The sequence below is a fragment of the Thalassophryne amazonica genome, chromosome 19 (genome assembly GCF_902500255.1).
Source record: "Thalassophryne amazonica chromosome 19, fThaAma1.1, whole genome shotgun sequence".
Lineage (NCBI taxonomy): Eukaryota > Metazoa > Chordata > Actinopteri > Batrachoidiformes > Batrachoididae > Thalassophryne > Thalassophryne amazonica.
This window is the reverse complement of record NC_047121.1, coordinates 43,386,479-43,412,081: the sequence shown is the minus strand read 5'-3', so window position 1 is coordinate 43,412,081 and position 25,603 is coordinate 43,386,479. Positions and strand designations below refer to the sequence as shown.

The 25,603-nt window shown below is 38.3% G+C and overlaps 1 protein-coding gene across 1 annotated transcript in view; it reads left to right on the top strand.

The window, feature by feature from the left end:
- LOC117531812 (trichohyalin-like) overlaps positions 1-25,603 on the top strand; it is a 98,566-nt gene that overhangs the window by 66,622 nt on the left and 6,341 nt on the right. The window contains exons 29-56 of the mRNA XM_034194963.1: positions 1,525-1,593; positions 1,784-1,831; positions 1,983-2,030; positions 2,180-2,233; positions 2,408-2,449; positions 2,724-2,795; positions 2,966-3,007; positions 3,538-3,579; positions 5,307-5,357; positions 5,543-5,590; positions 5,744-5,794; positions 12,509-12,562; positions 12,734-12,775; positions 13,478-13,519; positions 14,278-14,346; positions 14,541-14,588; positions 14,739-14,789; positions 14,935-14,988; positions 15,156-15,197; positions 15,396-15,470; positions 17,283-17,324; positions 17,633-17,677; positions 17,759-17,800; positions 18,394-18,459; positions 20,697-20,747; positions 20,824-20,871; positions 22,157-22,204; positions 22,285-22,332. Coding sequence (XP_034050854.1) covers positions 1,525-1,593; positions 1,784-1,831; positions 1,983-2,030; positions 2,180-2,233; positions 2,408-2,449; positions 2,724-2,795; positions 2,966-3,007; positions 3,538-3,579; positions 5,307-5,357; positions 5,543-5,590; positions 5,744-5,794; positions 12,509-12,562; positions 12,734-12,775; positions 13,478-13,519; positions 14,278-14,346; positions 14,541-14,588; positions 14,739-14,789; positions 14,935-14,988; positions 15,156-15,197; positions 15,396-15,470; positions 17,283-17,324; positions 17,633-17,677; positions 17,759-17,800; positions 18,394-18,459; positions 20,697-20,747; positions 20,824-20,871; positions 22,157-22,204; positions 22,285-22,332 — 1,434 coding nt within the window. The remainder of the gene's footprint in view (positions 1-1,524; positions 1,594-1,783; positions 1,832-1,982; positions 2,031-2,179; positions 2,234-2,407; positions 2,450-2,723; positions 2,796-2,965; positions 3,008-3,537; positions 3,580-5,306; positions 5,358-5,542; positions 5,591-5,743; positions 5,795-12,508; positions 12,563-12,733; positions 12,776-13,477; positions 13,520-14,277; positions 14,347-14,540; positions 14,589-14,738; positions 14,790-14,934; positions 14,989-15,155; positions 15,198-15,395; positions 15,471-17,282; positions 17,325-17,632; positions 17,678-17,758; positions 17,801-18,393; positions 18,460-20,696; positions 20,748-20,823; positions 20,872-22,156; positions 22,205-22,284; positions 22,333-25,603) is intronic.

Here is a 25,603-nt window from a genome sequence, read left to right as displayed (position 1 = left end):
ACTGATACACTTTGTTGTTTTTGTGGAAATATTTGCTCATTTTGAAATGGATGCCTGCAACTCGTTTCAAAAAAGTAGGGACGGGGCAACAAAAGACCGGGAAAGCTAATGAATATTCAAAGAACGCCTAATTGGAAACAGGTGAGTGTCATGATTGGGTGTAAAAGGAGCATCCCCAAAAGGCTCAGCCATTCGCAAGCAAAGATGGGGTGAGGATCGCCACTTTGTGAACAACTGCATGAAAAAATACTCCAACAGTTTAAGAACAACGTTTCTCAATGTTCAATTGCAAGGAATTTAGGGATTCCATCATCTACAGTCCATAATATAATCAGAAGATTCAGAGAATCTGGAGAACTTTCTACACGTAAGCAGCAAGGCCGAAAACCAACACTGAATGCCCGCGACCTTCGATCCCTCAGGCGGCACTGCATTAAAAGCCGACATCATTGTGTAAAGGATCTTACCGCTTGGGCTCAGGAACACTTCAGAAAACAATTGTCAGTAACACAGTTTGTCGCTACATCTACAAGTGCAAGTTAAAACTCTACCATGCAAAGCGAAAGCCATACATCAACAACATCCAGAAATGTCGCCGTCTTCTCTGGGTCCGAGCTCATTTGAAATGGACAGACGCAAAGCGGAAAAGTTTGCTGTGGTCTGATGAGTCCACATTTCAAATTGTTTTTGGAAATCATGGATGTCGTGTCCTCCGGACAAAAGAGGAAAAAGGCTATCCAGATTGTTACCAGCGCAAAGTTCAAAAGCCAGCATCTGTGATGGTATGGGTGTGTGTTAGTACCCATGGCATGGGCAACTTACACATCTGTGATGGCACCATCAATGCTGAAAAGTACATCCAGGTTTTGGAGCAACACATGCTGCCATCCAAGCAACATCTTTTTCAGGGACGCCCTGCTTATTTCAGGAAGACAATGCCAAGCCACATTCTGCACGTGTTACAACAGCGTGGCTTTGTAGTAAAAGAGTGCAGGTAATAGACTGGCCTGCCTGCAGTCTAGACCTGTCGCCCATTGAAAATGTGTGGCACATTATGAAGCGCAAAATATAACAATGGAGACCCCGGACTGTTGAACAACTGAAGTCGTACATCAAGCAAGAATGGGAAATAATTCCACCTACAAAGCTTCAACAATTAGTGTCCTCAGTTCCCAAACACTTATTGAGTGTTGTTAGAAGGAAAGGTGATGTAACACAGTGGTAAACATGCCACTGTCCCAGCTCTTTTGAAATGTGTTGCAGGCATCCATTTCAAAATGAGCAAATATTTGCACAAAAACAATAAAATTTATCAGTTTGAACATTAAATATCTTGTATTTGTGGTGTATTCAACTGACTATAGGCTGAAGAGGATTTGCAAATCATTGTATTCTGTTTTTATTTACATTTTACACAATGTCCCAACTTCATCGGAATTGGGGTTGTAAAGCTAAAGTCTTTTCTCTTTGTACTTCATTTTAAGTAATGAAGTAGCTGATCATTGATTTTCATCTGTTTGTCAGAAGAAGAAATCCAACAAAAAAATGTTTCTCTAACGAAGACGAAGGTCAAAGTTGTGCCACTGAAGAAAGGTACTTTTTTCTATCCTTTTTATTTTTATGAAGCTTAACATCCAATTGTGAGTTTAAAGATGGATCACTTTCGAGTTTTTTTTTTCTTCTCACTTCTACAACATTATCCTAGAAGTGAATTCATTTCATTTGTGGTCTTTTGTACATTTGAAGAAATCAAATCTTGACACTGATCTGTTTTCTCTGTCAGCGTCCGTAGCTCCAAGAGAGAAACTCAAACCAGCACCCCTGGAAAAAAGTAAAACTTTTTACCAAAAATGTTACTTTATTTAAAATTCAGTTATTTGTGATTTCTCTAGATTTGTTTGTTTCCATTTTCTGATCTACATTAAGTGCACTAGAACTTTAGAGTCATAGCTGATTGCAGAGTTTCATGTTCCTTATTTCAGAAACCGAAATTCTGAAGGAGAAGGTGGAACCACAGACCATCACAAAAGGTTCAGTTATTTCTGTGCTGACTTTCTGTATCTGAGTTGCTTGCAGAGAAAGAACATTTTACATAGTTTAGTATTCATCTGCTGGTGCACAGACAAGATGATACCATTAGATACATGAAAGCTGAAAGATATTTGTAATTTTCCCACAGAAAAGGAAGCTTCCAAAGTGAAAGCAAAAGCTGAGACAGAACCTACAAAGAAAGGTAATGTGAGAGTGTGTATTAAGTACCAAATGTGTCACTGTACTTGCATAATGCAGCTTTTACATTATTACATCTTCTCCAGTGGTCTATTAATGCAAATGGTTTTAATTTAAATAAAGAAACAAAATCAAAGGTAAAACTAACATAACCACTGTGCCCTATGTTGTGACATAGATATATCAAAGGAAAAGGTCAAAACTGCTTCGATCAAGAAAGGTAATGTTTTTCTACAAATCCTTAGCACACCATGTTTGTAATTCTTTCTATGAGTAAAATTGTAGTATTTCCACAGAAAAAGTAAAAATAGGCTACTACAAGCAACATTGTTTTATTAATCTTTTATTTCTGTGATTTTATAACTTTTTTGTGTATATGCATTTTCAGTTTTATTACATTTTGAATTTTTTACAGCAATGATGTAAAGCCCTTTATAAAAACAAATTGGAAAGTCCCATATTAATAAATTATTGCTATTTTTCCCCATTTTCAGTCATTCCACAAGAAGATCTCCAAAGAAATGTTTCTCTGGTGAAAAAGGTCAAAATAGTGCCCATAAAGAAAGGTATTCAAAGTGCTTTTCATAAGAGATCTCAAACTTGTGAGGTTATTGTTAATATTACTAAGAGTAATTATGCGGGGGATTAGTTAGCAACTCTAACTGATCCCAGTTAGTGATTTATGACACCTTATTTGTTGACTGTTTAGCAGAGCTTTTGTATTACTTTAATGCAGGAATTAAAGTGCCAAAAGTCAAACTAGCATCTACAAAGTCAGGTACAACAGATTTATGTTTGCAGTTAACATTCTGACCACGTTTGTTGTATTTTAGCTGCATGTGTGTCACAGTGTATCACAGTTGAAAAGACTAACAGCTTTAAATTGAGGGTGGTTACATAAAATTACACTAAATGTAGAATTACAGCACTTTTTCTGTGTTCCTTCAATTATCATCTCTAACAGGCTGCAATGGACAGCTAAAATAAAAATTAAAAAAAAATTAATTTTCAAATATATATGCCCCTAACTTTATTTCACAGTGTTAAAATGTACAAAATATTTGATGGATGAGCAGACATAAAAAAAAAACTGAGTATGTTTGATTAAAAGTATGAAGCCATTAAGCTTTTTAAGATTTAAGGCATGAAAAGAATTTTATTTGGCACCACTATAATTTTATTTATTAGTCTTATAGGGGATTCATATTATGACATTACTAATATAATCAAAATTTGCATTTAGAAAAAAATTTATAATAAGTTATAATGTTTTTTCTTGGAATAACTAAATTAATTCTGTTTTTGTAGAACCTGTTGCACTAAAAGCAAAAACAGTGCCAAAAGTCAAAGGTACGTACACAGAAACTTTTAACTTACACTGTAAAAAAAAAAAAAAAAAAAGAGAGAGAGAGAGAGAGAGAGACTAGGCCTACATTAAATTTAAAAAGGTAGTTTTTAGTCCAATATTAAAATTTTGAGTTGACTGAGCTTGAAGAGATAAGTTGAGGTAACTTTTTATACCAATACAACAGAGCAACAGGTCTTTTATGTCACAGTCACAAATGACTGAAATGTGGATTCATACACAATGACAATTATTCTGAAAAGAAATACGCTTAACTTCTGCACTGCATAAAATATAAAATAGGTGGGCTGGCGGTTTCGAGACACCTGTGAGACAGGTGCACAACCTGTGCACGACCATGCCGGGATAACACAAATAGTTTTTGTTAAATAGGTAACATATACTTATTTTTAAACATATTCTTATCAGTAATCTGCCTGACAACAAGTAAGTCTGCGTTGGGTGACCTTCAGTATTTGCACTGAAAATATAATAAGAGTGACATGTGAAATTAAATAGTCAAACCAAAAGATTAAACAAGGAGCACTTTTTTTTCTGAAATACAAATCCATAGATCATTTGTGACTGTGACATGAAAAGACATGATATGGTATTGTTTCTGTGTAAACTCTCAGTTGTCCAGGTGGTTTCCATAGTAGAGAAGCTTGAATCTTCGACTGGACTGGGTTGCTTGATGCGAGGACGTTTCGCTTCAAATCACAGAAGCTTCCTCAGCTAAAATTCTTGCTCTGGAAGTCTGATTTCTGTCTGACTCTTGTAGAGACAAATAAACCGAAGTCACAAAAGCTGGAGTTTTAAACCTAACCAGACCCCTCCTACTGAGAGGCAGACTGCTATAAGCTAGTGAATAAACAATAGCTCTCATTAGCAACTATTGTGCTCTAGTCAGCACTCTCCTAATGACAGGGCAGCTGTCCCTCCTAATGATGGGATGGATGCCTTTCCTGATGGCTCCCTTGATGACTCTCCTGATGACTTGAATGACTCATTACCATGAACAAAAGACTGAAACTCCTTTGACCTGAGTACCCCATTGTAAACAGGGGATAAAGCGTGTCTCAGACCCCCGCCCTGAATAAGGCTGGGTTTCAAATGTTTCACAAAGAATGCCTCCTCCTCCTCTTTAAAGACACTAACCACATGTTTGAGGACAAGGAAGTTAAAATATTAGCCAGAGAGAAGAAATGGTTTGAGAGAGGGGTCAAGGAGGCATTCTTTGTGAAACGTCTGAAACCCAGCCTTAACCGGGGAGGGGGTCTGAGACCCGCTTTATCCCCTGTTTACAATGGGGCATCCATCCCATCATTAGGAGGGACAGCTGCCCTCTCAGTAGGAGGGGTCTGGTTAGGTTTAAAACTCCAGCTTTTGTGACTTCGGTTTATTCGTCTCTACAAGAGTCAGACAGAAGTCAGACTTCCAGAGCAAGAATTTTAGCTGAAGAAGCTTCTGCGATTTGAAGCGAAACGTCCTCGCGTCAAGCAACCCAGTCCAGTCGAAGACTCAAGCTTCTCTACTGTGATATGGTATTGAAATGGTTGGATCATAAACGTTACCCCAACTTGTCTTTTCAATTTCAGCCAACTTACAAATTTAAGGCAGTCCAAACACTAATATTTTAAAGTTAAATCAAAGTCTTTATCAAAGTTTTTACAGTTTAATGTTTTTAAAGTAATAAAGTAGCTGATCATTGAATTCCATCTGTTCGTCACAGAAGCAGAAATCCAACAGACAAAGACGGTCAAAGTTGTACCACTGAAGAAAGGTATGTCTGTTTTCTGTACTTTTTTCTTTTTATGAAGCTCATCATCAGTTTGTGAGTTTAACAATGGATCATTTTTTAACTTTTTTTTTCCTTCTCGTTTATCCTGCAAGTTCATTCATTTTATTTGTGCTCTTTTCTACATTTGAAGAAATCAAATCTTGACACTGATCTGTTTTCTCTGTCAGCACCAGTAGCTCCAAGAGAGAAAGTCAAACCAGCACCCCTGGAAAAAAGTAAAACTTTTTACCACTCAGAAATGTTACTTTGTTTAAAATTCAGTTATTTATGATTTGTCTGCATGTTTGTTTAAATTTTCTGATCTACATTAAGTGCACTAGAACTTTAGAGTCGTAGCTGATTGCAGAGTTTTATGTTCCTTATTTCAGAAACTGAAATTCTCAAGGAGAAGAAGGTGGAACCACGGACCATCACAAAAGGTTCAGTTTATTTCTGTGCTGACTTTTTGTATGCGACCTGCTTGCAGAGAAAGAACATTTTACATAGTTGGATATTCATCTGTTTCTGCACAGACAGGATGATACCTTTAGATACAGTGAGGAAAATAAGTATTTGAACACCCTGCTGTTTTGCAAGTTCTCCCACTTAGAAATCATGGAGGGGTCTGAAATTTTCATCTTAGGTGCATGTCCACTGTGAGACACATAACCTAAAAAAAAAAAACAGAAAGAAAATCCAGAAATCACAATGTATGATTTTTTTAATAATTTATTTGTATGTTACTGCTGCAAAAAAGTATTTGAACACCAACCAGCAAGAATTCCGGCTCACACAGACCTGTTAATTTTTCTTTAAGAAGCCCTCTTATTCTGCACTCTTTACCTGTATTAACTGCACCTGTTTGAACTTGTTACCTGTATAAAAGACACCTGTTCACACACTCAATCAATCACACCTGTCCACTATAGCAAGACCAAAGAGCTGTCTAAGGACACCAGGGACAAAACTGTAGATCTGCACAAGGCTGGGATGGACTACAGGACAACAGGCAAGCAGCTTGGTAGAAGACAACAACTCTTATGATTACACTATGTAACACAATTTTGGTTCCTGGCTTCTAAGTGTTATATTTCAACTGCTTATGACTAAAGTCTATGGAAAAATGACTACATTCAGCACAAACTTTGATTTTAGTTTTTTAATGTTCTAGAAAGTTCTAAAAGTTTCTTGAAATTTCTAGATAATTCTGGAAACTTCTAGAAAATTCTGGACAGTTCTAGCAATTCAAGAATATTCCAGAAGACTACTCAGTAGTAGTGAAGGCAAATCGAGAATATTCTTGAAAACAGACAAATTTCAAAATATCATTGTCCTTTTTGCTCTTGCTTGCCTCTACTGGTGGTTGGCTCTCACTGCGGTATTGTATCACTTCCTGTTCCGGAGCACAGCGGTGTTTTTCTGTATCTGTTAGCTGTTTAATCTGCGCAGTTAGATTGATCTAGTTATCTAGATAACGATTTGTTTCCCAGTGTAATCTTAACGTGCCTTAACTAAAGCACTCCCTCTGCTGAATCACCTCTAAATTATTTACACATTATTCACTTTGCGTGTTTTTAGGAATCCGCTAGCTTAGCGCAGCTACTAGCTCTTAGCCGATTTAGCATGGCGGCTTCTCCTGTCTCTCCCGCACTTTTCTGCTCTGGGTGTGAAATGTTTAGTTATTCCTCAGCCTCCTTTAGCAGTAATGGTACTTGTAATAAGTGTAGCTTATTCGTAGCTTTGGAGGCCAGGCTGGGCGAATTGGAGACTCGGCTCCGCACCGTGGAAAATTCTACAGCTAGCCAGGCCCCTGTAGTCGGTGCGGACCAAGGTAGCTTAGCCGCCGTTAGTTCCCCTCTGGCAGATCCCGAGCAGCCGGGAAAGCAGGCTGACTGGGTGACTGTGAGGAGGAAGCGTAGTTCTAAACAGAAGCCCCGTGTACACCGCCAACCCGTTCACATTTCTAACTGTTTTTCCCCACTTGGCGACACACCCGCTGAGGATCAAACTCTGGTTATTGGCGACACTGTTTTGAGAAATGTGAAGTTAGCGACACCAGCAACCATAGTCAATTGTCTTCCGGGGGCCAGAGCAGGCGACATTGAAGGAAATTTGAAATTGCTGGCTAAGGCTAAGCGTAAATTTGGTAAGATTGTAATTCACGTCGGCAGTAATGACACCCGGTTACGCCAATCGGAGGTCACAAAAATTAACATTGAATCGGTGTGTAACTTTGCAAAAACAATGTCGGACTCTGTAGTTTTCTCTGGGCCCCTCCCCAATCAGACCGGGAGTGACATGTTTAGCCGCATGTTCTCCTTGAATTGCTGGCTGTCTGAATGGTGTCCAAAAAATGAGGTGGGCTTCATAGATAATTGGCAAAGCTTCTGGGGAAAACCTGGTCTTGTTAGGAGAGACGGCATCCATCCCACTTTGGATGGAGCAGCTCTCATTTCTACAAATCTGGCCAATTTTCTTAAATCCTCCAAACCGTGACTATCCAGGGTTGGGACCAGCAAGCAGAGTTGTAGTCTTACACACCTCTCTGCAGCTTCTCTCCCCCTGCCATCCCCTCATTACCCCATCCCCGTAGAGACGGTGCCTGCTCCCAGACCACCAATAACCAGTAAAAATCTATTTAAGCATAAAAATTCAAAAAGAAAAAATAATATAGCACCTTCAACTGCACCACAGACTAAAACAGTTAAATGTGGTCTATTAAACATTAGGTCTCTCTCTTCTAAGTCCCTGTTGGTAAATTATATAATAATTGATCAACATATTGATTTATTCTGCCTTACAGAAACCTGGTTACAGCAGGATGAATATATTAGTTTAAATGACTCAACACCCCCGAGTCACACTAACTGTCAGAATGCTCGTAGCACGGGCCGAGGCGGAGGATTAGCAGCAATCTTCCATTCCATCTTATTAATTAATCAAAAACCCAGACAGAGCTTTAATTCATTTGAAAGCTTGACTCTTAGTCTTGTCCATCCAAATTGGAAGTCCCAAAAACCAGTTTTATTTGTTATTATCTATCGTCCACCTGGATGTTACTGTGAGTTTCTCTGTGAATTTTCAGACCTTTTGTCTGACTTAGTGCTTAGCTCAGATAAGATAATTATAGTGGGCGATTTTAACATCCACACAGATGCTGAGAATGACAGCCTCAACACTGCATTTAATCTATTATTAGACTCTATTGGCTTTGCTCAAAATGTAAATGAGTCCACCCACCACTTTAATCATATCTTAGATCTTGTTCTGACTTATGGTATGGAAATAGAAGACTTAACAGTATTCCCTGAAAACTCCCTTCTGTCTGATCATTTCTTAATAACATTTACTCTGATGGACTACCCAGCAGTGGGGAATAAGTTTCATTACACTAGAAGTCTTTCAGAAAGCGCTGTAACTAGGTTTAAGGATATGATTCCTTCTTTATGTTCTCTAATGCCATATACCAACACAGTGCAGAGTAGCTACCTAAACTCTGTAAGTGAGATAGAGTATCTCGTCAATAGTTTTACATCCTCATTGAAGACAACTTTGGATGCTGTAGCTCCTCTGAAAAAGAGAGCTTTAAATCAGAAGTGCCTGACTCCGTGGTATAACTCACAGCTTAAAGCAGATAACCCGTAAGTTGGAGAGGAAATGGCATCTCACTAATTTAGAAGATCTTCATTTAGCCTGGAAAAAGAGTCTGTTGCTCTATAAGAAAGCCCTCCATAAAGCTAGGACATCTTTCTACTCATCACTAATTGAAGAAAATAAGAACAACCCCAGGTTTCTTTTCAGCACTGTAGCCAGGCTGACAGAGTCAGAGCTCTATTGAGCTGAGTATTCCATTAACTTTAACTAGTAATGACTTCATGACTTTCTTTGCTAACAAAATTTTAACTATTAGAGAAAAAATTACTCATAACCATCCCAAAGACGTATCGTTATCTTTGGCTGCTTTCAGTGATGCCGGTATTTGGTTAGACTCTTTCTCTAAGATTGTTCTGTCTGAGTTATTTTCATTAGTTACTTCATCCAAACCATCAACATGTCTATTAGACCCCATTCCTACCAGGCTGCTCAAGGAAGCCCTACCATTATTTAATGCTTCGATCTTAAATATGATCAATCTATCTTTATTAGTTGGCTATGTACCACAGGCTTTTAAGGTGGCAGTAATTAAACCATTACTTAAAAAGCCATCACTTGACCCAGCTATCTTAGCTAATTATAGGCCAATCGCCAACCTTCCTTTTCTCTCAAAAATTCTTGAAAGGGTAGTTGTAAAACAGCTAACTGATCATCTGCAGAGGAATGGTCTATTTGAAGAGTTTCAGTCAGGTTTTAGAATTCATCATAGTACAGAAACAGCATTAGTGAAGGTTACAAATGATCTTATGGCCTCAGACAGTGGACTCATCTCTGTGCTTGTTCTGTTAGACCTCAGTGCTGCTTTTGATACTGTTGACAATAAAATTTTATTACAGAGATTAGAGCATGCCATAGGTATTAAAGGCACTGCGCTGCGGTGGTTTGAATCATATTTGTCTAATAGATTACAATTTGTTCATGTAAATGGGGAATCTTCTTCACAGACTAAGGTTAATTATGGAGTTCCACAAGGTTCTGTGCTAGGACCAATTTTATTCACTTTATACATGCTTCCCTTAGGCAGTATTATTAGACGGTATTGCTTAAATTTTCATTGTTACGCAGATGATACCCAGCTTTATCTATCCATGAAGCCAGAGGACACACACCAATTAGCTAAACTGCAGGATTGTCTTACAGACATAAAGACATGGATGACCTCTAATTTCCTGCTTTTAAACTCAGATAAAACTGAAGTTATTGTACTTGGCCCCACAAATCTTAGAAACATGGTGTCTAACCAGATCCTTACTCTGGATGGCATTACCCTGACCTCTAGTAATACTGTGAGAAATCTTGGAGTCATTTTTGATCAGGATATGTCATTCAAAGCGCATATTAAACAAATATGTAGGACTGCTTTTTTGCATTTACGCAATATCTCTAAAATTAGAAAGGTCTTGTCTCAGAGTGATGCTGAAAAACTAATTCATGCATTTATTTCCTCTAGGCCGGACTATTGTAATTCATTATTATCAGGTTGTCCTAAAAGTTCCCTGAAAAGCCTTCAGTTAATTCAAAATGCTGCAGCTAGAGTACTAACGGGGACTAGGAGAGAGCATATCTCACCCATATTGGCCTCTCTTCATTGGCTTCCTGTTAATTCTAGAATAGAATTTAAAATTCTTCTTCTTACTTATAAGGTTTTGAATAATCAGGTCCCATCTTATCTTAGGGACCTCGTAGTACCATATCACCCCCAATAGAGCGCTTCGCTCTGACTGCAGGCTTACTTGTAGTTCCTAGAGTTTGTAAGAGTAGAATGGGAGGCAGAGCCTTCAGCTTTCAGGCTCCTCTCCTGTGGAACCAGCTCCCAATTCAGATCAGGGAGACAGACACCCTCTCTACTTTTAAGATTAGGCTTAAAACTTTCCTTTTTGCTAAAGCTTATAGTTAGGGCTGGATCAGGTGACCCTGAACCATCCCTTAGTTATGCTGCTATAGACTTAGACTGCTGGGGGGTTCCCATGATGCACTGAGTGTTTTTCTCTTTTTGCTCTGTATGCACCACTCTGCATTTAATCATTAGTGATCGATCTCTGCTCCCCTCCACAGCATGTCTTTTTCCTGGTTCTCTCCCTCAGCCCCAACCAGTCCCAGCAGAAGACTGCCCTTCCCTGAGCCTGGTTCTGCTGGAGGTTTCTTCCTGTTAAAAGGGAGTTTTTCCTTCCCACTGTAGCCAAGTGCTTGCTCACAGGGGGTCGTTTTGACTGTTGGGCTTTAACATAATTATTGTATGGCCTTGCCTTACAATATAAAGCGCCTTGGGGCAACTGTTTGTTGTGATTTGGCGCTATATAAAAAAAAACTGATTTGATTGATCACAGAAGCAAAGTTTCTGTGGAATAACAGCTATTTTCTATTTATTTAAGGCATAACAGGTTAGGAAAACACACTGTGTACCCAGGAACAAAACAAAAATAAAAATTTGTTACATAGTGTTATTTATTAGAAAGTGGAAGAAACATAAGATGGCTGTCAATCTCCCTCGGTCTGGGATTCCATGCAAGATCTCACTTTGTGGGGTAAGGATGATTCTTAGAAAGCTCAGAACTACATAGGAGGACCTGGTCAGTGACCTGAAGAGAGCTGGGACCACAGTCACAAAGATTACATTAGTAACACATAATGCTGTCATGGTTTAAAATCCTGCAGGGCAGCAAGGTCCCCCTGCTCAAGCCCACACATGTCCAGGCCCATTTGAAGTTCACCAGTGACCTTCTGGATGATCCAGAGGAGGCATGGGAGAAGGTCATGTGGTCAGATGAAACCAAAATAGAGCTTTTGGAATCAACTCCACTTACCACGTTTAGAGGATGAGAACAACCCCAAGAAAACCATTCCAACTGTGAAGTATGGGGGTGGAAACATCATAGTTTGGGGGTGCTCTTCTGCAAAGGGGACAGGATGACTGCAACAACCTCCTTCCCTCAGTAAGAGCACTGAAGATGGGTCATGGCTGGGTCTTCCAGCATGACAATGACCCCAAACACACAGCCAGGGAAACTAAGGAGGGGCTCTGTAAGAAGCATTTCAAGGTCCTGGAGTGGCCTGGCCAGTCTCCAGACCTGAGCTCAATAGAAAATCTTTGGAGGGAGCTGAAACTCCAAACCTGAAAGATTTGGAGAAGATCTGTATGGAGGAGTGAACCAAAATCCCTGCTGCAGTGTGTGAAAACTTGGTCAAGAACTACAGGAAACGTTTGACCTCTGTAATTGCAAACAAAGGTTACTGTACCAAATATTAACATTGAATTTCACAGGTGTTCAAATACTTATTTGCAGCAGTAACATACTAATAAATTATTTAAAAATCATACATTTCCGGATTTTATTTTTTTTTTTAGATTATGTTTCTCACAGTGGACATGCACCTAAGATGAAAATTTCAAACCCCTCCATGATTTCTAAGTGGGAGAACTTGCAAAATCGCAGGGTGTTCAAATACTTATTTTCCTCACTGTACATGAAAGCTGAAAGATATTTGTAATTTTCCCACAGCAAAAGATGCTTCCAAAGTGAAAGCAAAAACCGAGACAGAACCCACAAAAAAAGGTAATGTGAGTGTGTATTAAGTACCAAATGTGTCACTGTACTTGAATAATGCAGGTTTTACATTATTACATCTTCTCCAGTAGTTCAGTGATGCAAATGGTTTTAATTTAAATAAAAAAAAATCAAAATAAAAGGTAAACTAACATAACCACTGTGCCCTATGTGACACAGATATATTAAAGGAAAAGGTGAAAGCCGTTCCGATCAAGAAAGGTAATGTTTTTTGTATAAATCATTAGCACACCGTGTTTGTAATTTTTTTTTAATGAGTGAAATAGTACATAGTAATAGTATTTCCAGAGAAAAGTTAAAATAGACTACTACAAGCAACATTGTTTTATTCATCTTTTATTACTGTGATTTTATATCTTTTGTGTGTATGCATTTTCACTTTTGTTGCATTTTGAATTTTTACAGTAATGATGTAAAACCCTTTGTAAAACAATTTGGAAAGTGTCACATTAATAAATTATAACTATACACTACACAGAGGCTGCTGCCATAAAAGAAAATACTGACAAAGTGAAAAAAATGTACCATTTAACATGTCCTAAAAAAACACATCAAACTCACAAATTCTGAAACTGGAGTTAAAATACTTTTTTTTTTTTATCCCATTTTTAGTGATTCCACAAGAAGGCGTCCAAAGAAATGTTTCTCTGGTGAAAGAGAAGGTCAAAATAATGGCTATTAAGAAAGGTATTCAAAATGCTTTTCATAAGAGATCACAGACTTGTCAGGTTGTTGTTAATATTACAAAGAAAAATTATGTGTGAGATTAGTTAACAACTGTAACTGATCACAGCAAGTCATTTCTAAATGTGAATATTTTGACGCCTTATTTGTTGACTGGCCAAATTCGCTACATCTTATAATGTTTAATTTGGAGTAACCAAATTAAATCTGTTTGTATAGAACCTTTTGCACTAAAGGCAAAAGCAGTGCCAAAACCTAAAGGTATGTATGCAGAAACTTTTATCTTGCACTGTTAAAAAAGAGACTGCATCAAATTTAAAGAGTTACTTTTCAATCTGCCTTAAAATTTTAGGTTGGCTGAGCTTGAAGAGATAAGTTGAGGTAACTTTTAATACCATTGCAACACAGCATCAGGTCTTTTTATTTCATAGTCATGAATGTCTGATTTATGGATTTGTGCAGCGCAACTTATATTTAAAAGAAACACGCTGGGATTCCGCACAGCACAGATGCACTGGTGCCTTCGAGACACCTGTGACACAGGTACACAACCTGTGCACGACCATGCAGGGATAACACAAATAAGTTTTGTTACCTAGGTAACATACACTTATTTGCTCTTATTACAGTAACAACTTAGTAGCACACTGGTCGTGCACCTGCCTCACAACAAGTCTGCACTTCAAAGGTGTGAGTGACTTGGATTCAGTGAAAATAGAAAGTGAAAGTGACGCAAAACAAAACATCAAACAAACATAAAATTACTTGTTGTTTTTTATGGTGCACTTTTTTTTTCCTGAAATATATATCCATAGTTAAGTCATTTGTAACTATGACATGAAAATATGTTATATTGTACTGAAACGGTTGAATCATAAAAGTTACCCAAACTCATCTTTTCAAGTTCACTCAACTTACAAATTTAAAGCAGTCTTTGTAACATTAAAACAAAGTCTTTCTCTTTGTTCTTACGGTGTAATGAAGTAATAACGTAGTTGATTTTCATCTGTTAGTCGCAGAAGCAGAAATCCAACAGAAAAATGTTTCTCTAACAAAGACGATGGTCAAAGTTGTACCACGAAAGAAAGGTACTTTTCCAGCTGCCCTTTTGAATTCATATGAAGCTTAAAATCAGTTTGTGAGTTTAACGATGGATCACTTCCAGCCTTTTTTTTAACCCTTGTCACTTTTGGAACATTATACTACAAGTTCGTTCATTTCATTTGTGCTCTTTTGTACAAAAAGAGCAAATCTTGACACTGTAATCTGTTTTCTCTGTCAGCGCCAGTGGCTCCAAGAGAGAAACTCAAACCAGCACCTGTGGATAAAAGTAAAACTTTTTACTACTCAAAAATGTTACTTTATTTAAAATTCAGTTATTTATTATTTCTCTGCATTCCTTTCTTTACATTTTCTGATCTAAGCGCACTATAACTTTAGAGTCATAGCTGATTGAAGAAGTTCATGTTCCTAATTTCAGAACCTGAAATTGTCAAGAAGAAGAAGATGGAACCAGGAACCATCACAAAAGGTTCAGTTATTTCTGCGCTGACTTTTTGTATCTGAGCTGCTTGCAAAGAAAGAACATTTTACATAGTTTATTATCTGCTGGTGCACAGACAAGATGATACCTTTAGATACATGAATGCTGACAGATATTTGTAATTTTCCCACAGAGAAAGACGCTTCTAAAATTAAAGCAAAAGCTGAGGCAGAACCTACAAAGAAAGGTAATGTGGGAATGTGCATTAAGTACCAAATGTGTCACTGTGCTTGCATAATGTAGTTTTTACATTATTATATCTCCTGTAATTTATTGATGCAAATGGTTTAAATTTAAATAAACAAAATAAAAAGTAAAACTAGCATAATCACTGTGCCCTATGTTGTGACACAGATATATCAAAGGAAAAGGTCAAAGCCGCTCCGATCAAGAAAGGTAATTTTTTTTGTAATTAGCACATTTTGTTTGTTTTTATTATAAAGGAAAAATAGTCTCCTATAAGCAACATTGTTTAAATCATATTTTATGACTGTGATTTTATATTTTTTTGTATGTATTTTCAGTTTTATTGCATTTTGAATTTTTTACAAAATGGAGTTAAAATGTATATTTTTAATTTTTTCCCATTTTTAGTGATTCCACAAGAAGGTGTCCAAAGAAATGTTTCTCTAGTGAAAGAGAAGGTCAAAATAGTGCCTATGAAGAAAGGTATTCATACTGCTTTTCGTAAGAGATCACAGACTTGTGAGGTTGTTGTTAATATGACAAAGAATAATTATGTGGAGGATTAGTTAACAACTGTATCTGATCCCAGCAAGTCATTTCTAAATGTACAGTTGTAATTGGAGGTTTACATGTAGTCATGATGGGCATGAACGTCATGGTAATTTCAGCCGGTTAATGATGTCTTTCAACTGTTCACTTGTCAGGGTGGAATGATTGTACAGCGTATGTCATGACAGACTTGAAAAAACAAGAATTGGATGCACACATTTGAATTTATTTTGGCTCTTCTTTCATTCATACAGGGTCAACATTTTTACATACAGGCTCAAATATATACATACATTCATTTAAATCTTTTAACAAGTGGTGCTGAAGGTTCTATAATGTCTTTTAACGTGACAAGGCCTATTAACTTTTTGTTAGTGATCATGATTGACTACAACTAGTAGTTTCTCTTTCCCAGCATTAAAATTGTGTTTTGACAGCACTCACTGGACTGACCAATATTCAGAACAATGGAAAAGTCCAAAGAAATCAGGGAGATCTCCAACTATGAAGGAGAACTGTAGATTTAAGAAAATTAGGAAAGTCTTTTGGAGCCATTTAAAAAAAAAAAACTGCAGATTCCAAGATCATCATTTCAAACAGTTGTCATAAGTACAAGTTACTCAGATGTGTCACCACTTTGCCAAGGTCTGGATGAAGACCCAAACTGTTACCCTCAGATGGGAGGAAACTGGGGATGCTCAGGAACAAGCCAGGAACCACCAAGCCTCAGCCCTCCCATAACCTGGAAACTGCTGGAATGCCAGTGTCACCGTCCACAGTGAAGCAAGTTTTATGTCGCCATTGACTGAGAGGATCTCAATCAAGGATGAAGCCCCTGCTACAAAATCGAGGCCTTCAGAGTTGACAGAAATTTGCAGCGGCCCACATGAACAAGATTTTTATGGTCAAACTAGACAAAGATTGAGCTATTTGGCCACAATGACAAGAGGCATGTTTGAAGGAGTAAAGCTGAGGTTTTCAAACCTGACAACACTGTACCAACTGTCATGATGGTGGTAGCATCATGCTGTGGAGCCGTTTTGCTGCCAGTGGTATTGGTGCATTTGGCAAAGTGGATGGAATAATGAAGGAGGAGGATTACCTCCAAATTCTTCAATGTCACCTCAAATCAACAGCTAGATGGTTGAAATCTGGCCACAACTGGATGTTCCAACAGGACAATGATCTCAAACAATCATTAAAACTGGTTCTCGGTCGGATAAAGTAGGAATCTGGAATGTCTTCCTAAAGCCCCGACCTCACCCCGATTGACACTTTGCGGGCTATGCAGAAAAGACAGGATTTTGCCAGGAAGCCAACCAGTTTAATTGAAATCTACCAATTCTGCCAAGTAGAGTGGTCAAATGTCCAGCTAGAATTATGCCAGAAGCTTGTTGATGGCTACCAAAAACATCTGGTCAAGGTGCAGCTTGCTGAGGGACATTTAACCAAATGTTAGTGGAGGTATATGTATATATTTGAGCCTGTATGTATAATTTTGAACCTGTGTGGATGAGAGGATATCAGAAATAATTCAAACTCGTGCATTCTTGTTTGTTTGTTTTTTTTTTAAGTATGATGTATGCTGTACAATTATTCCACCCTGACAAAAGAACAGTTCAAAGACAGCATTAAAAGCCCAAAATTACCATGACGACTGTATGCAAACATCCAATCACAACTGTAAATGATTTAACACCATATTTGTTGACTGTATATCAAAGCATTCATGTTACTTTAATGCAGGAATCAAAGTGCCAAAAGTCAAACCAGCATCGACAAAGACAGGTACAATAGATTTAGGTTCGCATTTTATGTTGTTTGTTGTATTTTAGCTGCATGTGTGTCACAGTATATTACAGATGAAAAGACTAGCAGCTTTAAATTGAGAGCGATTACATAAAAATACACTGAATGTTGTAGAATTAGAGAATATTTTCTATGCTCCTATAATTATCAACGCTAACAGGCTGCAATGGACAGCTGGGGGGGATTTCCAAATATATATGGCTGTAATTATATTTCACATTATTAAATGTACAAAATATTTAGAGTATAAGCGGATATAAAATAATTTTGCATGTTTGATTTAACAGATGAGGTTTTGAAGCCAAAGTCCAAACCAGTTACAACAAAGAGAGGTACGGTTCAGTTCTGTGTTTGGTTTCATCCTGTCATCTTATGTTTTATTTGGAATAACCAAATAAAATCTGTTTGTGTAGAACCTTTTGCACTAAAAGCAAAAGTAGTGCCAAAAGTTAAAGGTACGTATGCAACAATTTTTTTTTAATCTTACACTGTGTTAAGAAAAAAAGAAGTCTGCATTAAATTTAAAAAGTTAGTGTTCAGTATGCCTTAAATTTTTAGCTGATTGAGCTTGAAGAGATACACTGAGGTAAATTTTATACCATTACAACACAGCAACAGGGCTTTTAATGTCATAGTCCAAATGACTGATCTGTGTATTCATGCAGAGTGACATGTATTTCAGACACAGAACATGCTCGAATTTTGTGGGCCACCCATCAAAGTTGCCCTTGGTTCAGTGAAAATACTGTACAAAGTGAAAATGATGCAAAATTAAAGTCAAAACAAAACATGAAACAAGGCACACTTTCTTTCTGAACTACATATCCATAGATCAGTCATTTGTGAGTATGACATGAAAAGATGTGATACTGTATTGAAATGGTTGAATTATAAAACTTACACCAACTCATCTTTTCAAGTTCACTCAACTTGCAAATTTAAGGCAGCCTTTATAAAGTTAAAACAAAGACTTCTTCTCTTTGTTCTTACAGGTTAATGCTTTTAAGTAATAAGTTTATAGTTGATTTCCATCTATTTGTCATTAAAGCAGAAATTCAACAGAAAAATGTTTCTCTAACAAAGACGAAGGTCAAAGTTGTACCACTGAAGAAAGGTATGTTTTCCAGCAGCCGGCCTTTTGGATTTAGAGCTTTTTTTTTTTCTTATGAAGCTCAAAATCAAATTGTGAGTTTAACGATTGATCACTTCTGGCGTTTTTTTTTTTTTTTTTTTTTAACCCTTGTCACTTTTGCAACATCATCCTGCAAGTGCATTAATTTTAGAGGCCGACCGATAAGGATTTTTTGAGGCCGATGCTGATAACAATATTTGGATGAAAAAAAATGCCAATAATCGATAAATTGGCTGATTTACCGATAGCCGATAAATCGCCGATATTTTTTTTTAATGAATAAAATGTTCTTTTTTGGACCCTTAACAAAAAGGTATGAGCTAAAAGCTGAAGCTTTGTCATCATATTGATTAACTTTATAACAGAAGAATTTTCAAGTTCAAAAAATGCAATCAAGAATTAAACCTTTATGAAATTAGCAAATACATATCCTTAAAAAGAGTTGTGAAATATATCTGATCTTGTACCTCTTGTTGCTGCAGCTTAGATATAAGTTCAGGATAAGGATATAGATCCTTATAAACTTGTATGCTTTTGTCAGCCAATCAGTGCAGTGTGACGGCGAACTACGGGGGCCGGTGATGAACACATTTAAGCAGGGGTATAAGCAGCTCTCAGTTGAATGGAGTCAGAGCTCCATCTACTGGACAAACGGTGCAAGGACACTTTACATTGCCGACACAAACATTATTTCAGTAACTGTTCTGTTTATGAGAAATTATTTGCGTTCTATCGGCAAAATTTCGGCCAAGAGTGAGTACTTTGAAAAGGGCTTATATCGGCCGATACGAGGTCTGTCCATAAAGTATCATACCTTTTTATTTTTTTCAAAAACTATATGGATTTCATTCATATGTTTTTACGTCAGACATGCTTGAACCCTCGTGCGCATGCGTGAGTTTTTCCACGCCTGTCGGTGACGTCGTTCGCCTGTGAGCACGCCTTGTGGAAGGAGTGTTCCCGCCCCCTCGTCGGATTTTCATTGTCTGGAAATGGCGGAATGAAAATGACTTTTTTTCCATCAGAATTTTTTCAGAAGCTGTTAGAGACTGGCACCTAGAAACCATTCGAAAAATTTATCTGCTTTCAGTGAAAATTTTACAGGCTTCACAGAGAATAAGGACTTTAACTACAGCTTTAAGGACCCCTTTAAGGACGGTCGGTGCGCCGTGCTGCGAGCTGCGACGATGTGGCACAAACCACTGGATCATTTCTAAGCTGATGGCTCTGTGGATACGAGACCATCGTGTGCTCTTTCTCTGGTTATCACAAGACCTGGACATCAGCCATTTTCCAGCAGATTTCACTTTTAACAAGAGATTTTGTCATGGAAAGCCGCGCGGAGGCTTCACGCGTCACGACCGATTCGCTGATGAAGCGAGACAAAGGAATACCTCCGTTTCGGAGTGTTAGAGGACAAGTTGGGACATGTCCAGCTCTCCACAATTTCTCTGATACTTACTGGACTGATAAGCACTGAAAGCCGAGATAGGCATGTCCAAACTTGTCCTCTAACACTCCGAAACGGAGGTATTCCTTTGTCTCGCTTCATCAGCGAATCGGTCGTGACGCGCGAAGCCTCCGCGCGGCTTTCCATGACAAAATCTCTTGTTAAAAGTGAAATCTGACGGAAAATGGCTGATGTCCAGGTCTTGTGATAACCAGAGAAAGAGCACACAACGGTCTCGTATCCACAGAGCCATCAGCTTAGCAATGATCCAGTGGTTTGTGCCGCATCGTCGCAGCACGGCGCACCGACTGTCCTTAAAGGGGTCCTTAAAGCTGTAGTTAAAGTCCTTATTCTCTGAAGCCCGTAAAATTTTCACTGAAAGCCAGATAAATTTTTCGAATGGTTTCTAGGTGCCAGTCTCTAACAGCTTCTGAAAAAATTCTGATGGAAAAAAAGTCCTTTTCATTCCGCCATTTCCAGACAATGAAAATCCGACGAGGGGGCGGGACCACTCCTTCCACAAGGCGTGCTCACAGGCGAATAACGTCACCGACAGGCGTGGAAAAACTCACGCATGCGCACGAGTGTTCAAGCATGTCTGACGTAAAAACATATGAATGAAATCCATATAGTTTTTAAAAAAATAAAAAGGACCATTAATTTATAGACAGACCACGTATATCGGTCGGGCTCTAATTAATTTCATTTGCACTGTTTTGTACTTTTGAAGAATTCCGATTTTGACACTGTGATCTGTTTTCTCTGTCAGTGCCCCTCGCTCCACGAGAGAAACTCAAACCAGCACCCACTAAAAGTAAAACAAAACATTACCACTCAAAAATATTGCTGCATGGTAACTGATTGCAGAGATTCATGTTCCTCGTTTATTTCAGAACCGGAAACTCTCAAAGAAAAGAAGGTGGCACCACAGACCATCAGAAAAGGTTCACTTTTATTTTTTGCTGTGAGCTTTACAACAGCATTTCACTCGTATATTAAAGGTTAAAAGACCACATTCCGTGTACAACAGCAGCAACTGTCCAATGTCACTGAAATGTCAAATGATCCAAAATTGTATCACATGTCAACAACTGCAGTATGTCTAAGACACGTATTGTTTCTTCTTATTAACAAAAAAAAATCCCAGGAATAAAAGCACTAAACAAGCCAAACTCCAATAATAAAGTAATAAATGCCAATAGAAAAGTACACTAAAACAATGCACAAAAATCCAAAATTAAACAGCTAATAATACAGGGGGAAAAAGGTGCGACTTACACTTCAGTGTGATTTATATACTCTGGAAATATATGTTGTATTGAATTTTGTTGTACTGAGTTGACAATTTGGGGTCTGTAGTCTTTATAGTCTTTCTAAAGTATGTGTTCATATGAGGCAACACTCTTATCGGTGGTGGGCACAGCTAACCAAAAAGTTAGTTTCTATAAACCACTAATCCGCTAACTGAAAAGTTTTTATAACACTAAACCAATAAACCGCTTTAAAAAATTAAGCAGACACTACAGTTAACCACTAACTTTTAGTATTGACTTCAGTACAATGTCAGCTACTGACGAGCCAGTTTTGAGTTTAAGCACCACCAATGCTTCTGAGTAAACTCAAAGGCAATCACAAACCCAACACAAACAACGACTCAGAGCTGCTGTCTTTGAGCGCCCTGCTCACTGCTGTAAGGAAGTGTCATTTACTTTCAACATGGAACAGCACAGACGTGTGGCAGAATACATCAAAAGGAAGGCAATTTTGACTTATGGCTAGATTCATAAACCAAACTAATTCCGGACAGTTTATCGAATAAACATAAACTCTGTCATTTTTACAAAGTGAAAAATGTTGCACATATGTTCTAGTTTTAAAGTAATGTGGTAATTCTGAAGGTTTGAGCATTAACAGCACACAGATACCAAAAGCCATTATGGGAAAATGAACCTCAATTATTGAGACACAGTGCAATTACTGAGATGTGATACAATTTGGAATCATTTGACATTTAAACGATACTGCACAGGGTAGTACTCACTGCTGTTGTGCACTACAGCAGATGTTACTGTAGCTTCTGTTACCAGCAAACTACATTTGCTGAAAAGGACGAAGGTTAAAAAAAGGATTACCCGTCAGTCAGCCATTTACATCAAATCAAAAATGTTATTAAAACCCAAAAGTCATTCTGCACCAAATTCAGTTCAGTTGTCATATGTGTCATTGCAGAACCAGAAGTCACAAAGGGGAAGGCAAAAAAAGCTCATGAAAAGAAAGGTAAGTCTTTCATAAAAAAGAAGAAAAAAAATCATATTTCTAGGATTGTTGTTCATGTGGATGTGCTTCTTCTCAAACAGAGCCAGAAGCAACGAAGGAAAAAATTAAATCACTGCTGAGGAAGAAAGGTGCCGATTCTGTCTGTAGATAAATGGACTGCATTTATATAGTGCTTTTCCATCTGCATCAGACGCTCAAAGCGCTTTACAATTATGCCTCACATTCACCCCGATGTTAGGGTGATGCCATACATGGCGCTCACTACACACCGGGAGCAATAGGGGATTAAAGACCTTGCCCAAGGACCCTTAGTGATTTTCCAGTCAGGCGGGGATTTGAACCGAGGATCTTCTGGTCTCAACCACTAGACCATCACCTCCCCCTGTAGATCATTTTATAGTGCTGGAGCGTCCAACCTTATGCATGGTGACATTCGGGGTTCTAGCTACGATGGGCGGCGCCGGGTGGTACCGCCCAGTACTGCAAATTTCCGCCCAGCTCTCGCGTTCAGATTGGTTGTCCCACCCACCACGGATTTTCCAATAAATGAACTGAAATGTTGCTGAGAAACCAATTCGATTGCATTTCAAGCTTATAGAGTCGTACTTTTGTTTTATTTTGCAATTTCAACCAAATAATTAAAGAAATAAGAAATATATTTCTCATTTTCTACATATCTATGCACAAACAGCAGAAAGAACAGCAGTCAGCTGCTTTCAGCACTCTGTGAAGCCGCAGAACACTGAAAGCAGAGATCAGAGTGGATAGACACGCTCCGCTCGAATGTAAGGGGAAAAAAATCCTCCAGAAAAATGATTCATAATCCAGAGTTGCTTCTGTGTCGGCAGATGCTGATAATATACTCAGAATTTTACGATTTATTTTAAAGTTTAAAGGCTCCCTGTTTCCAAATAGCTCGGAGACGGCGAGAGCGAGGGAGAGGGGACCACACGAGAGAGAGCGAGAGGGGAGGCAGAGCGGGGGAGGAGCCTCAGTGAATCAGAGTGAAGTGAAAAACCGACAATCAAATCAGTCCAGGTTCAGCTCTTGTTCAAACAAGGCAATTGGAGGTTATATTGTTTTTTTGTTTGTTTGCTTTTTAAATTATGCTATCCCACTTAAACATGTTGGGAAGAAACTGTCATGACAGAAAAACTCTGCCTGCTTCACAGCAATAAAAGGTACACTGTCATTTTTGAGGAAGAGAGCAAATGCTATATGCCCATCAAATATTAATGTGTTTTTAACCTTTTCAACATTATTTATTTTATCAATTTAGACTTTGACAGAAACATTATAAAAGAACTTTAGTATTACAAATATTTCAACATAAATACCATTTTTAGTCTATTATTCTTTCTTTCAATGCATCTAAAACCACACAAAATTAGTTAAAACAGGGCTTGCAGATAACGTTTTAGAGATATAAAACCCTATAGCTTCAGGGGGCTCCACTGCCTTGACCCCCGCCGTAATTTACCCAAACTAAAACAGTTCTAGCTAGAACCCTGCTGACATTGTTATTTTTTAACCTAATTGTTTATATTATGTCTCCATGTTCTATCTGTTATTTATTCTATTTCATATTAATGATCATTATGACCACGGAGACCTGTTGTTGTCCATTTAGCTGCTCCCATTTTGTTTGGGGTCGCCACAACGGATACAGCCAGATCCGCATTGGCATTTGGCACGTTTTACGCCGGATGCCCTTCCTGACGCAACTCCAGTGTAACCTGGAGAAACACACAGCCGCTGGTGTTCCAAAGAGGTCTCCCATCCAAGTACTAACCAGGCACTGCTTAGCTTCCGAGATCAGCCGGCGAAACCTTTTGATTCGAAGCATCGAAGCATGCTTTGAGATTCCAACGAGTGCTCGGCGCTGAAATTTGCTTCAAATTGTGTAACTTCGTCTAACAATTGCAAAAGCAAACCGAGGAAATAAAACAAAATACACAAAATAAAACACAAAAGTTGTGACCGTCGTCTGCGAGCGCTTTGACATCACTAGCCAGCCTGCTGCAGCCAGCCGACTGGCGCGGTGCATGCTGGGATTGTTTGGGGACAAACCGCATCATCCCTAACTCGAATATGTTGTAAAAGTTGAATCTAATCATCATACTCATGTGTCAGGCAAGTGTGTGCCTGAGCCTGAGAGCATAATGGGGGGCTGATTATGATTTTATTAAGTAGTGAGTCCACAATTTATTCATCAACCTCTGTCAAAGATGTCAGTCATGACTCAACTGTTTGCTGATCAAAGTGAAGTTATGTCTGTGTAAAAAGAAAAACAATAATAATAATAATCCTCCGATGTTGTGGGATTGATTCCTCTCTTACAGCGGCATGAATTTTTGTCATATTGCAATTCGCCCTATTGAGGTTTCAAATCTCGCAAAACTTTGGAGAGTTCGTCACTCTGCGAAATGCCAGTAACGATTACGTTTACATGCAGCCAATAACCCTTTCATAACCGGAATATTAGCAATAACCCGCTAAGGAATATTAGCGGGTGTTTACATGGCTGTGCGCCATGTAAACACCCGCAAAAACCCGAAGATGCTCATATTCCGGTTTTAAAAAACCCGAATATGACCCCTGGGTTACTCTTTTTCTAACCTGAATATCAGGTCATATAAACATGCATCGGAATATTCCTATAGAAAGGAACATTATTTTCTGTTCTGCGCATGTCCTATCCACAAGGAATCTTGGTCTTTTGAGTACGGCAACTACTTGTATGCGGCGCGCGCAACCCACCGGACACCAAACAAGCAAGCAAACAAAGGAAACAAGCATGGGGAAATCCAGACGCGGCAGCACAGCACCACACTTTTGGAGTGAGGAGGAAACCGAGTACTTCATTAGTATCATGAAAGACATGAATATGTCTTTTATTGATGGTAGAAAGTACTGAGATAGCGACATTTACAAGAAGGTGGCCGAAAAGTTACGCGAAGCAGGATTTGCACAAACGCCAGACCAAATCAAGCACCGGTGGAAGACGTGCGTCGCTGTTTAGATGGGGATATTCCAAGTGATACCAATGACCATGTATACAGGAGTAACTCTGTGTGCTTACGCATGTAAACGGGTTATTCCTAATGATTCAGAAACAGGAATATTGACCTTATCCCGAATATTAATGGCATGTAATGTAGCCATTAAGAACTGCACTGAGATGCTCTGATCAGGCTGCACTTTAACCGCTACACACGGACAACATCATTAACATCGCAAAATAAAACTCTTTGTATATTGTGCCTAAAACTCTCATGAATATATAATCTGAGTTTTTAGACATTGTTATGGTGTTTGTTTTATGTAAACATGCAAGAAACTCAGCTTGTTTGGCCTTTATTTTCAATGGGATTTGCTGTGAGCTGCGATCGCTTCCTG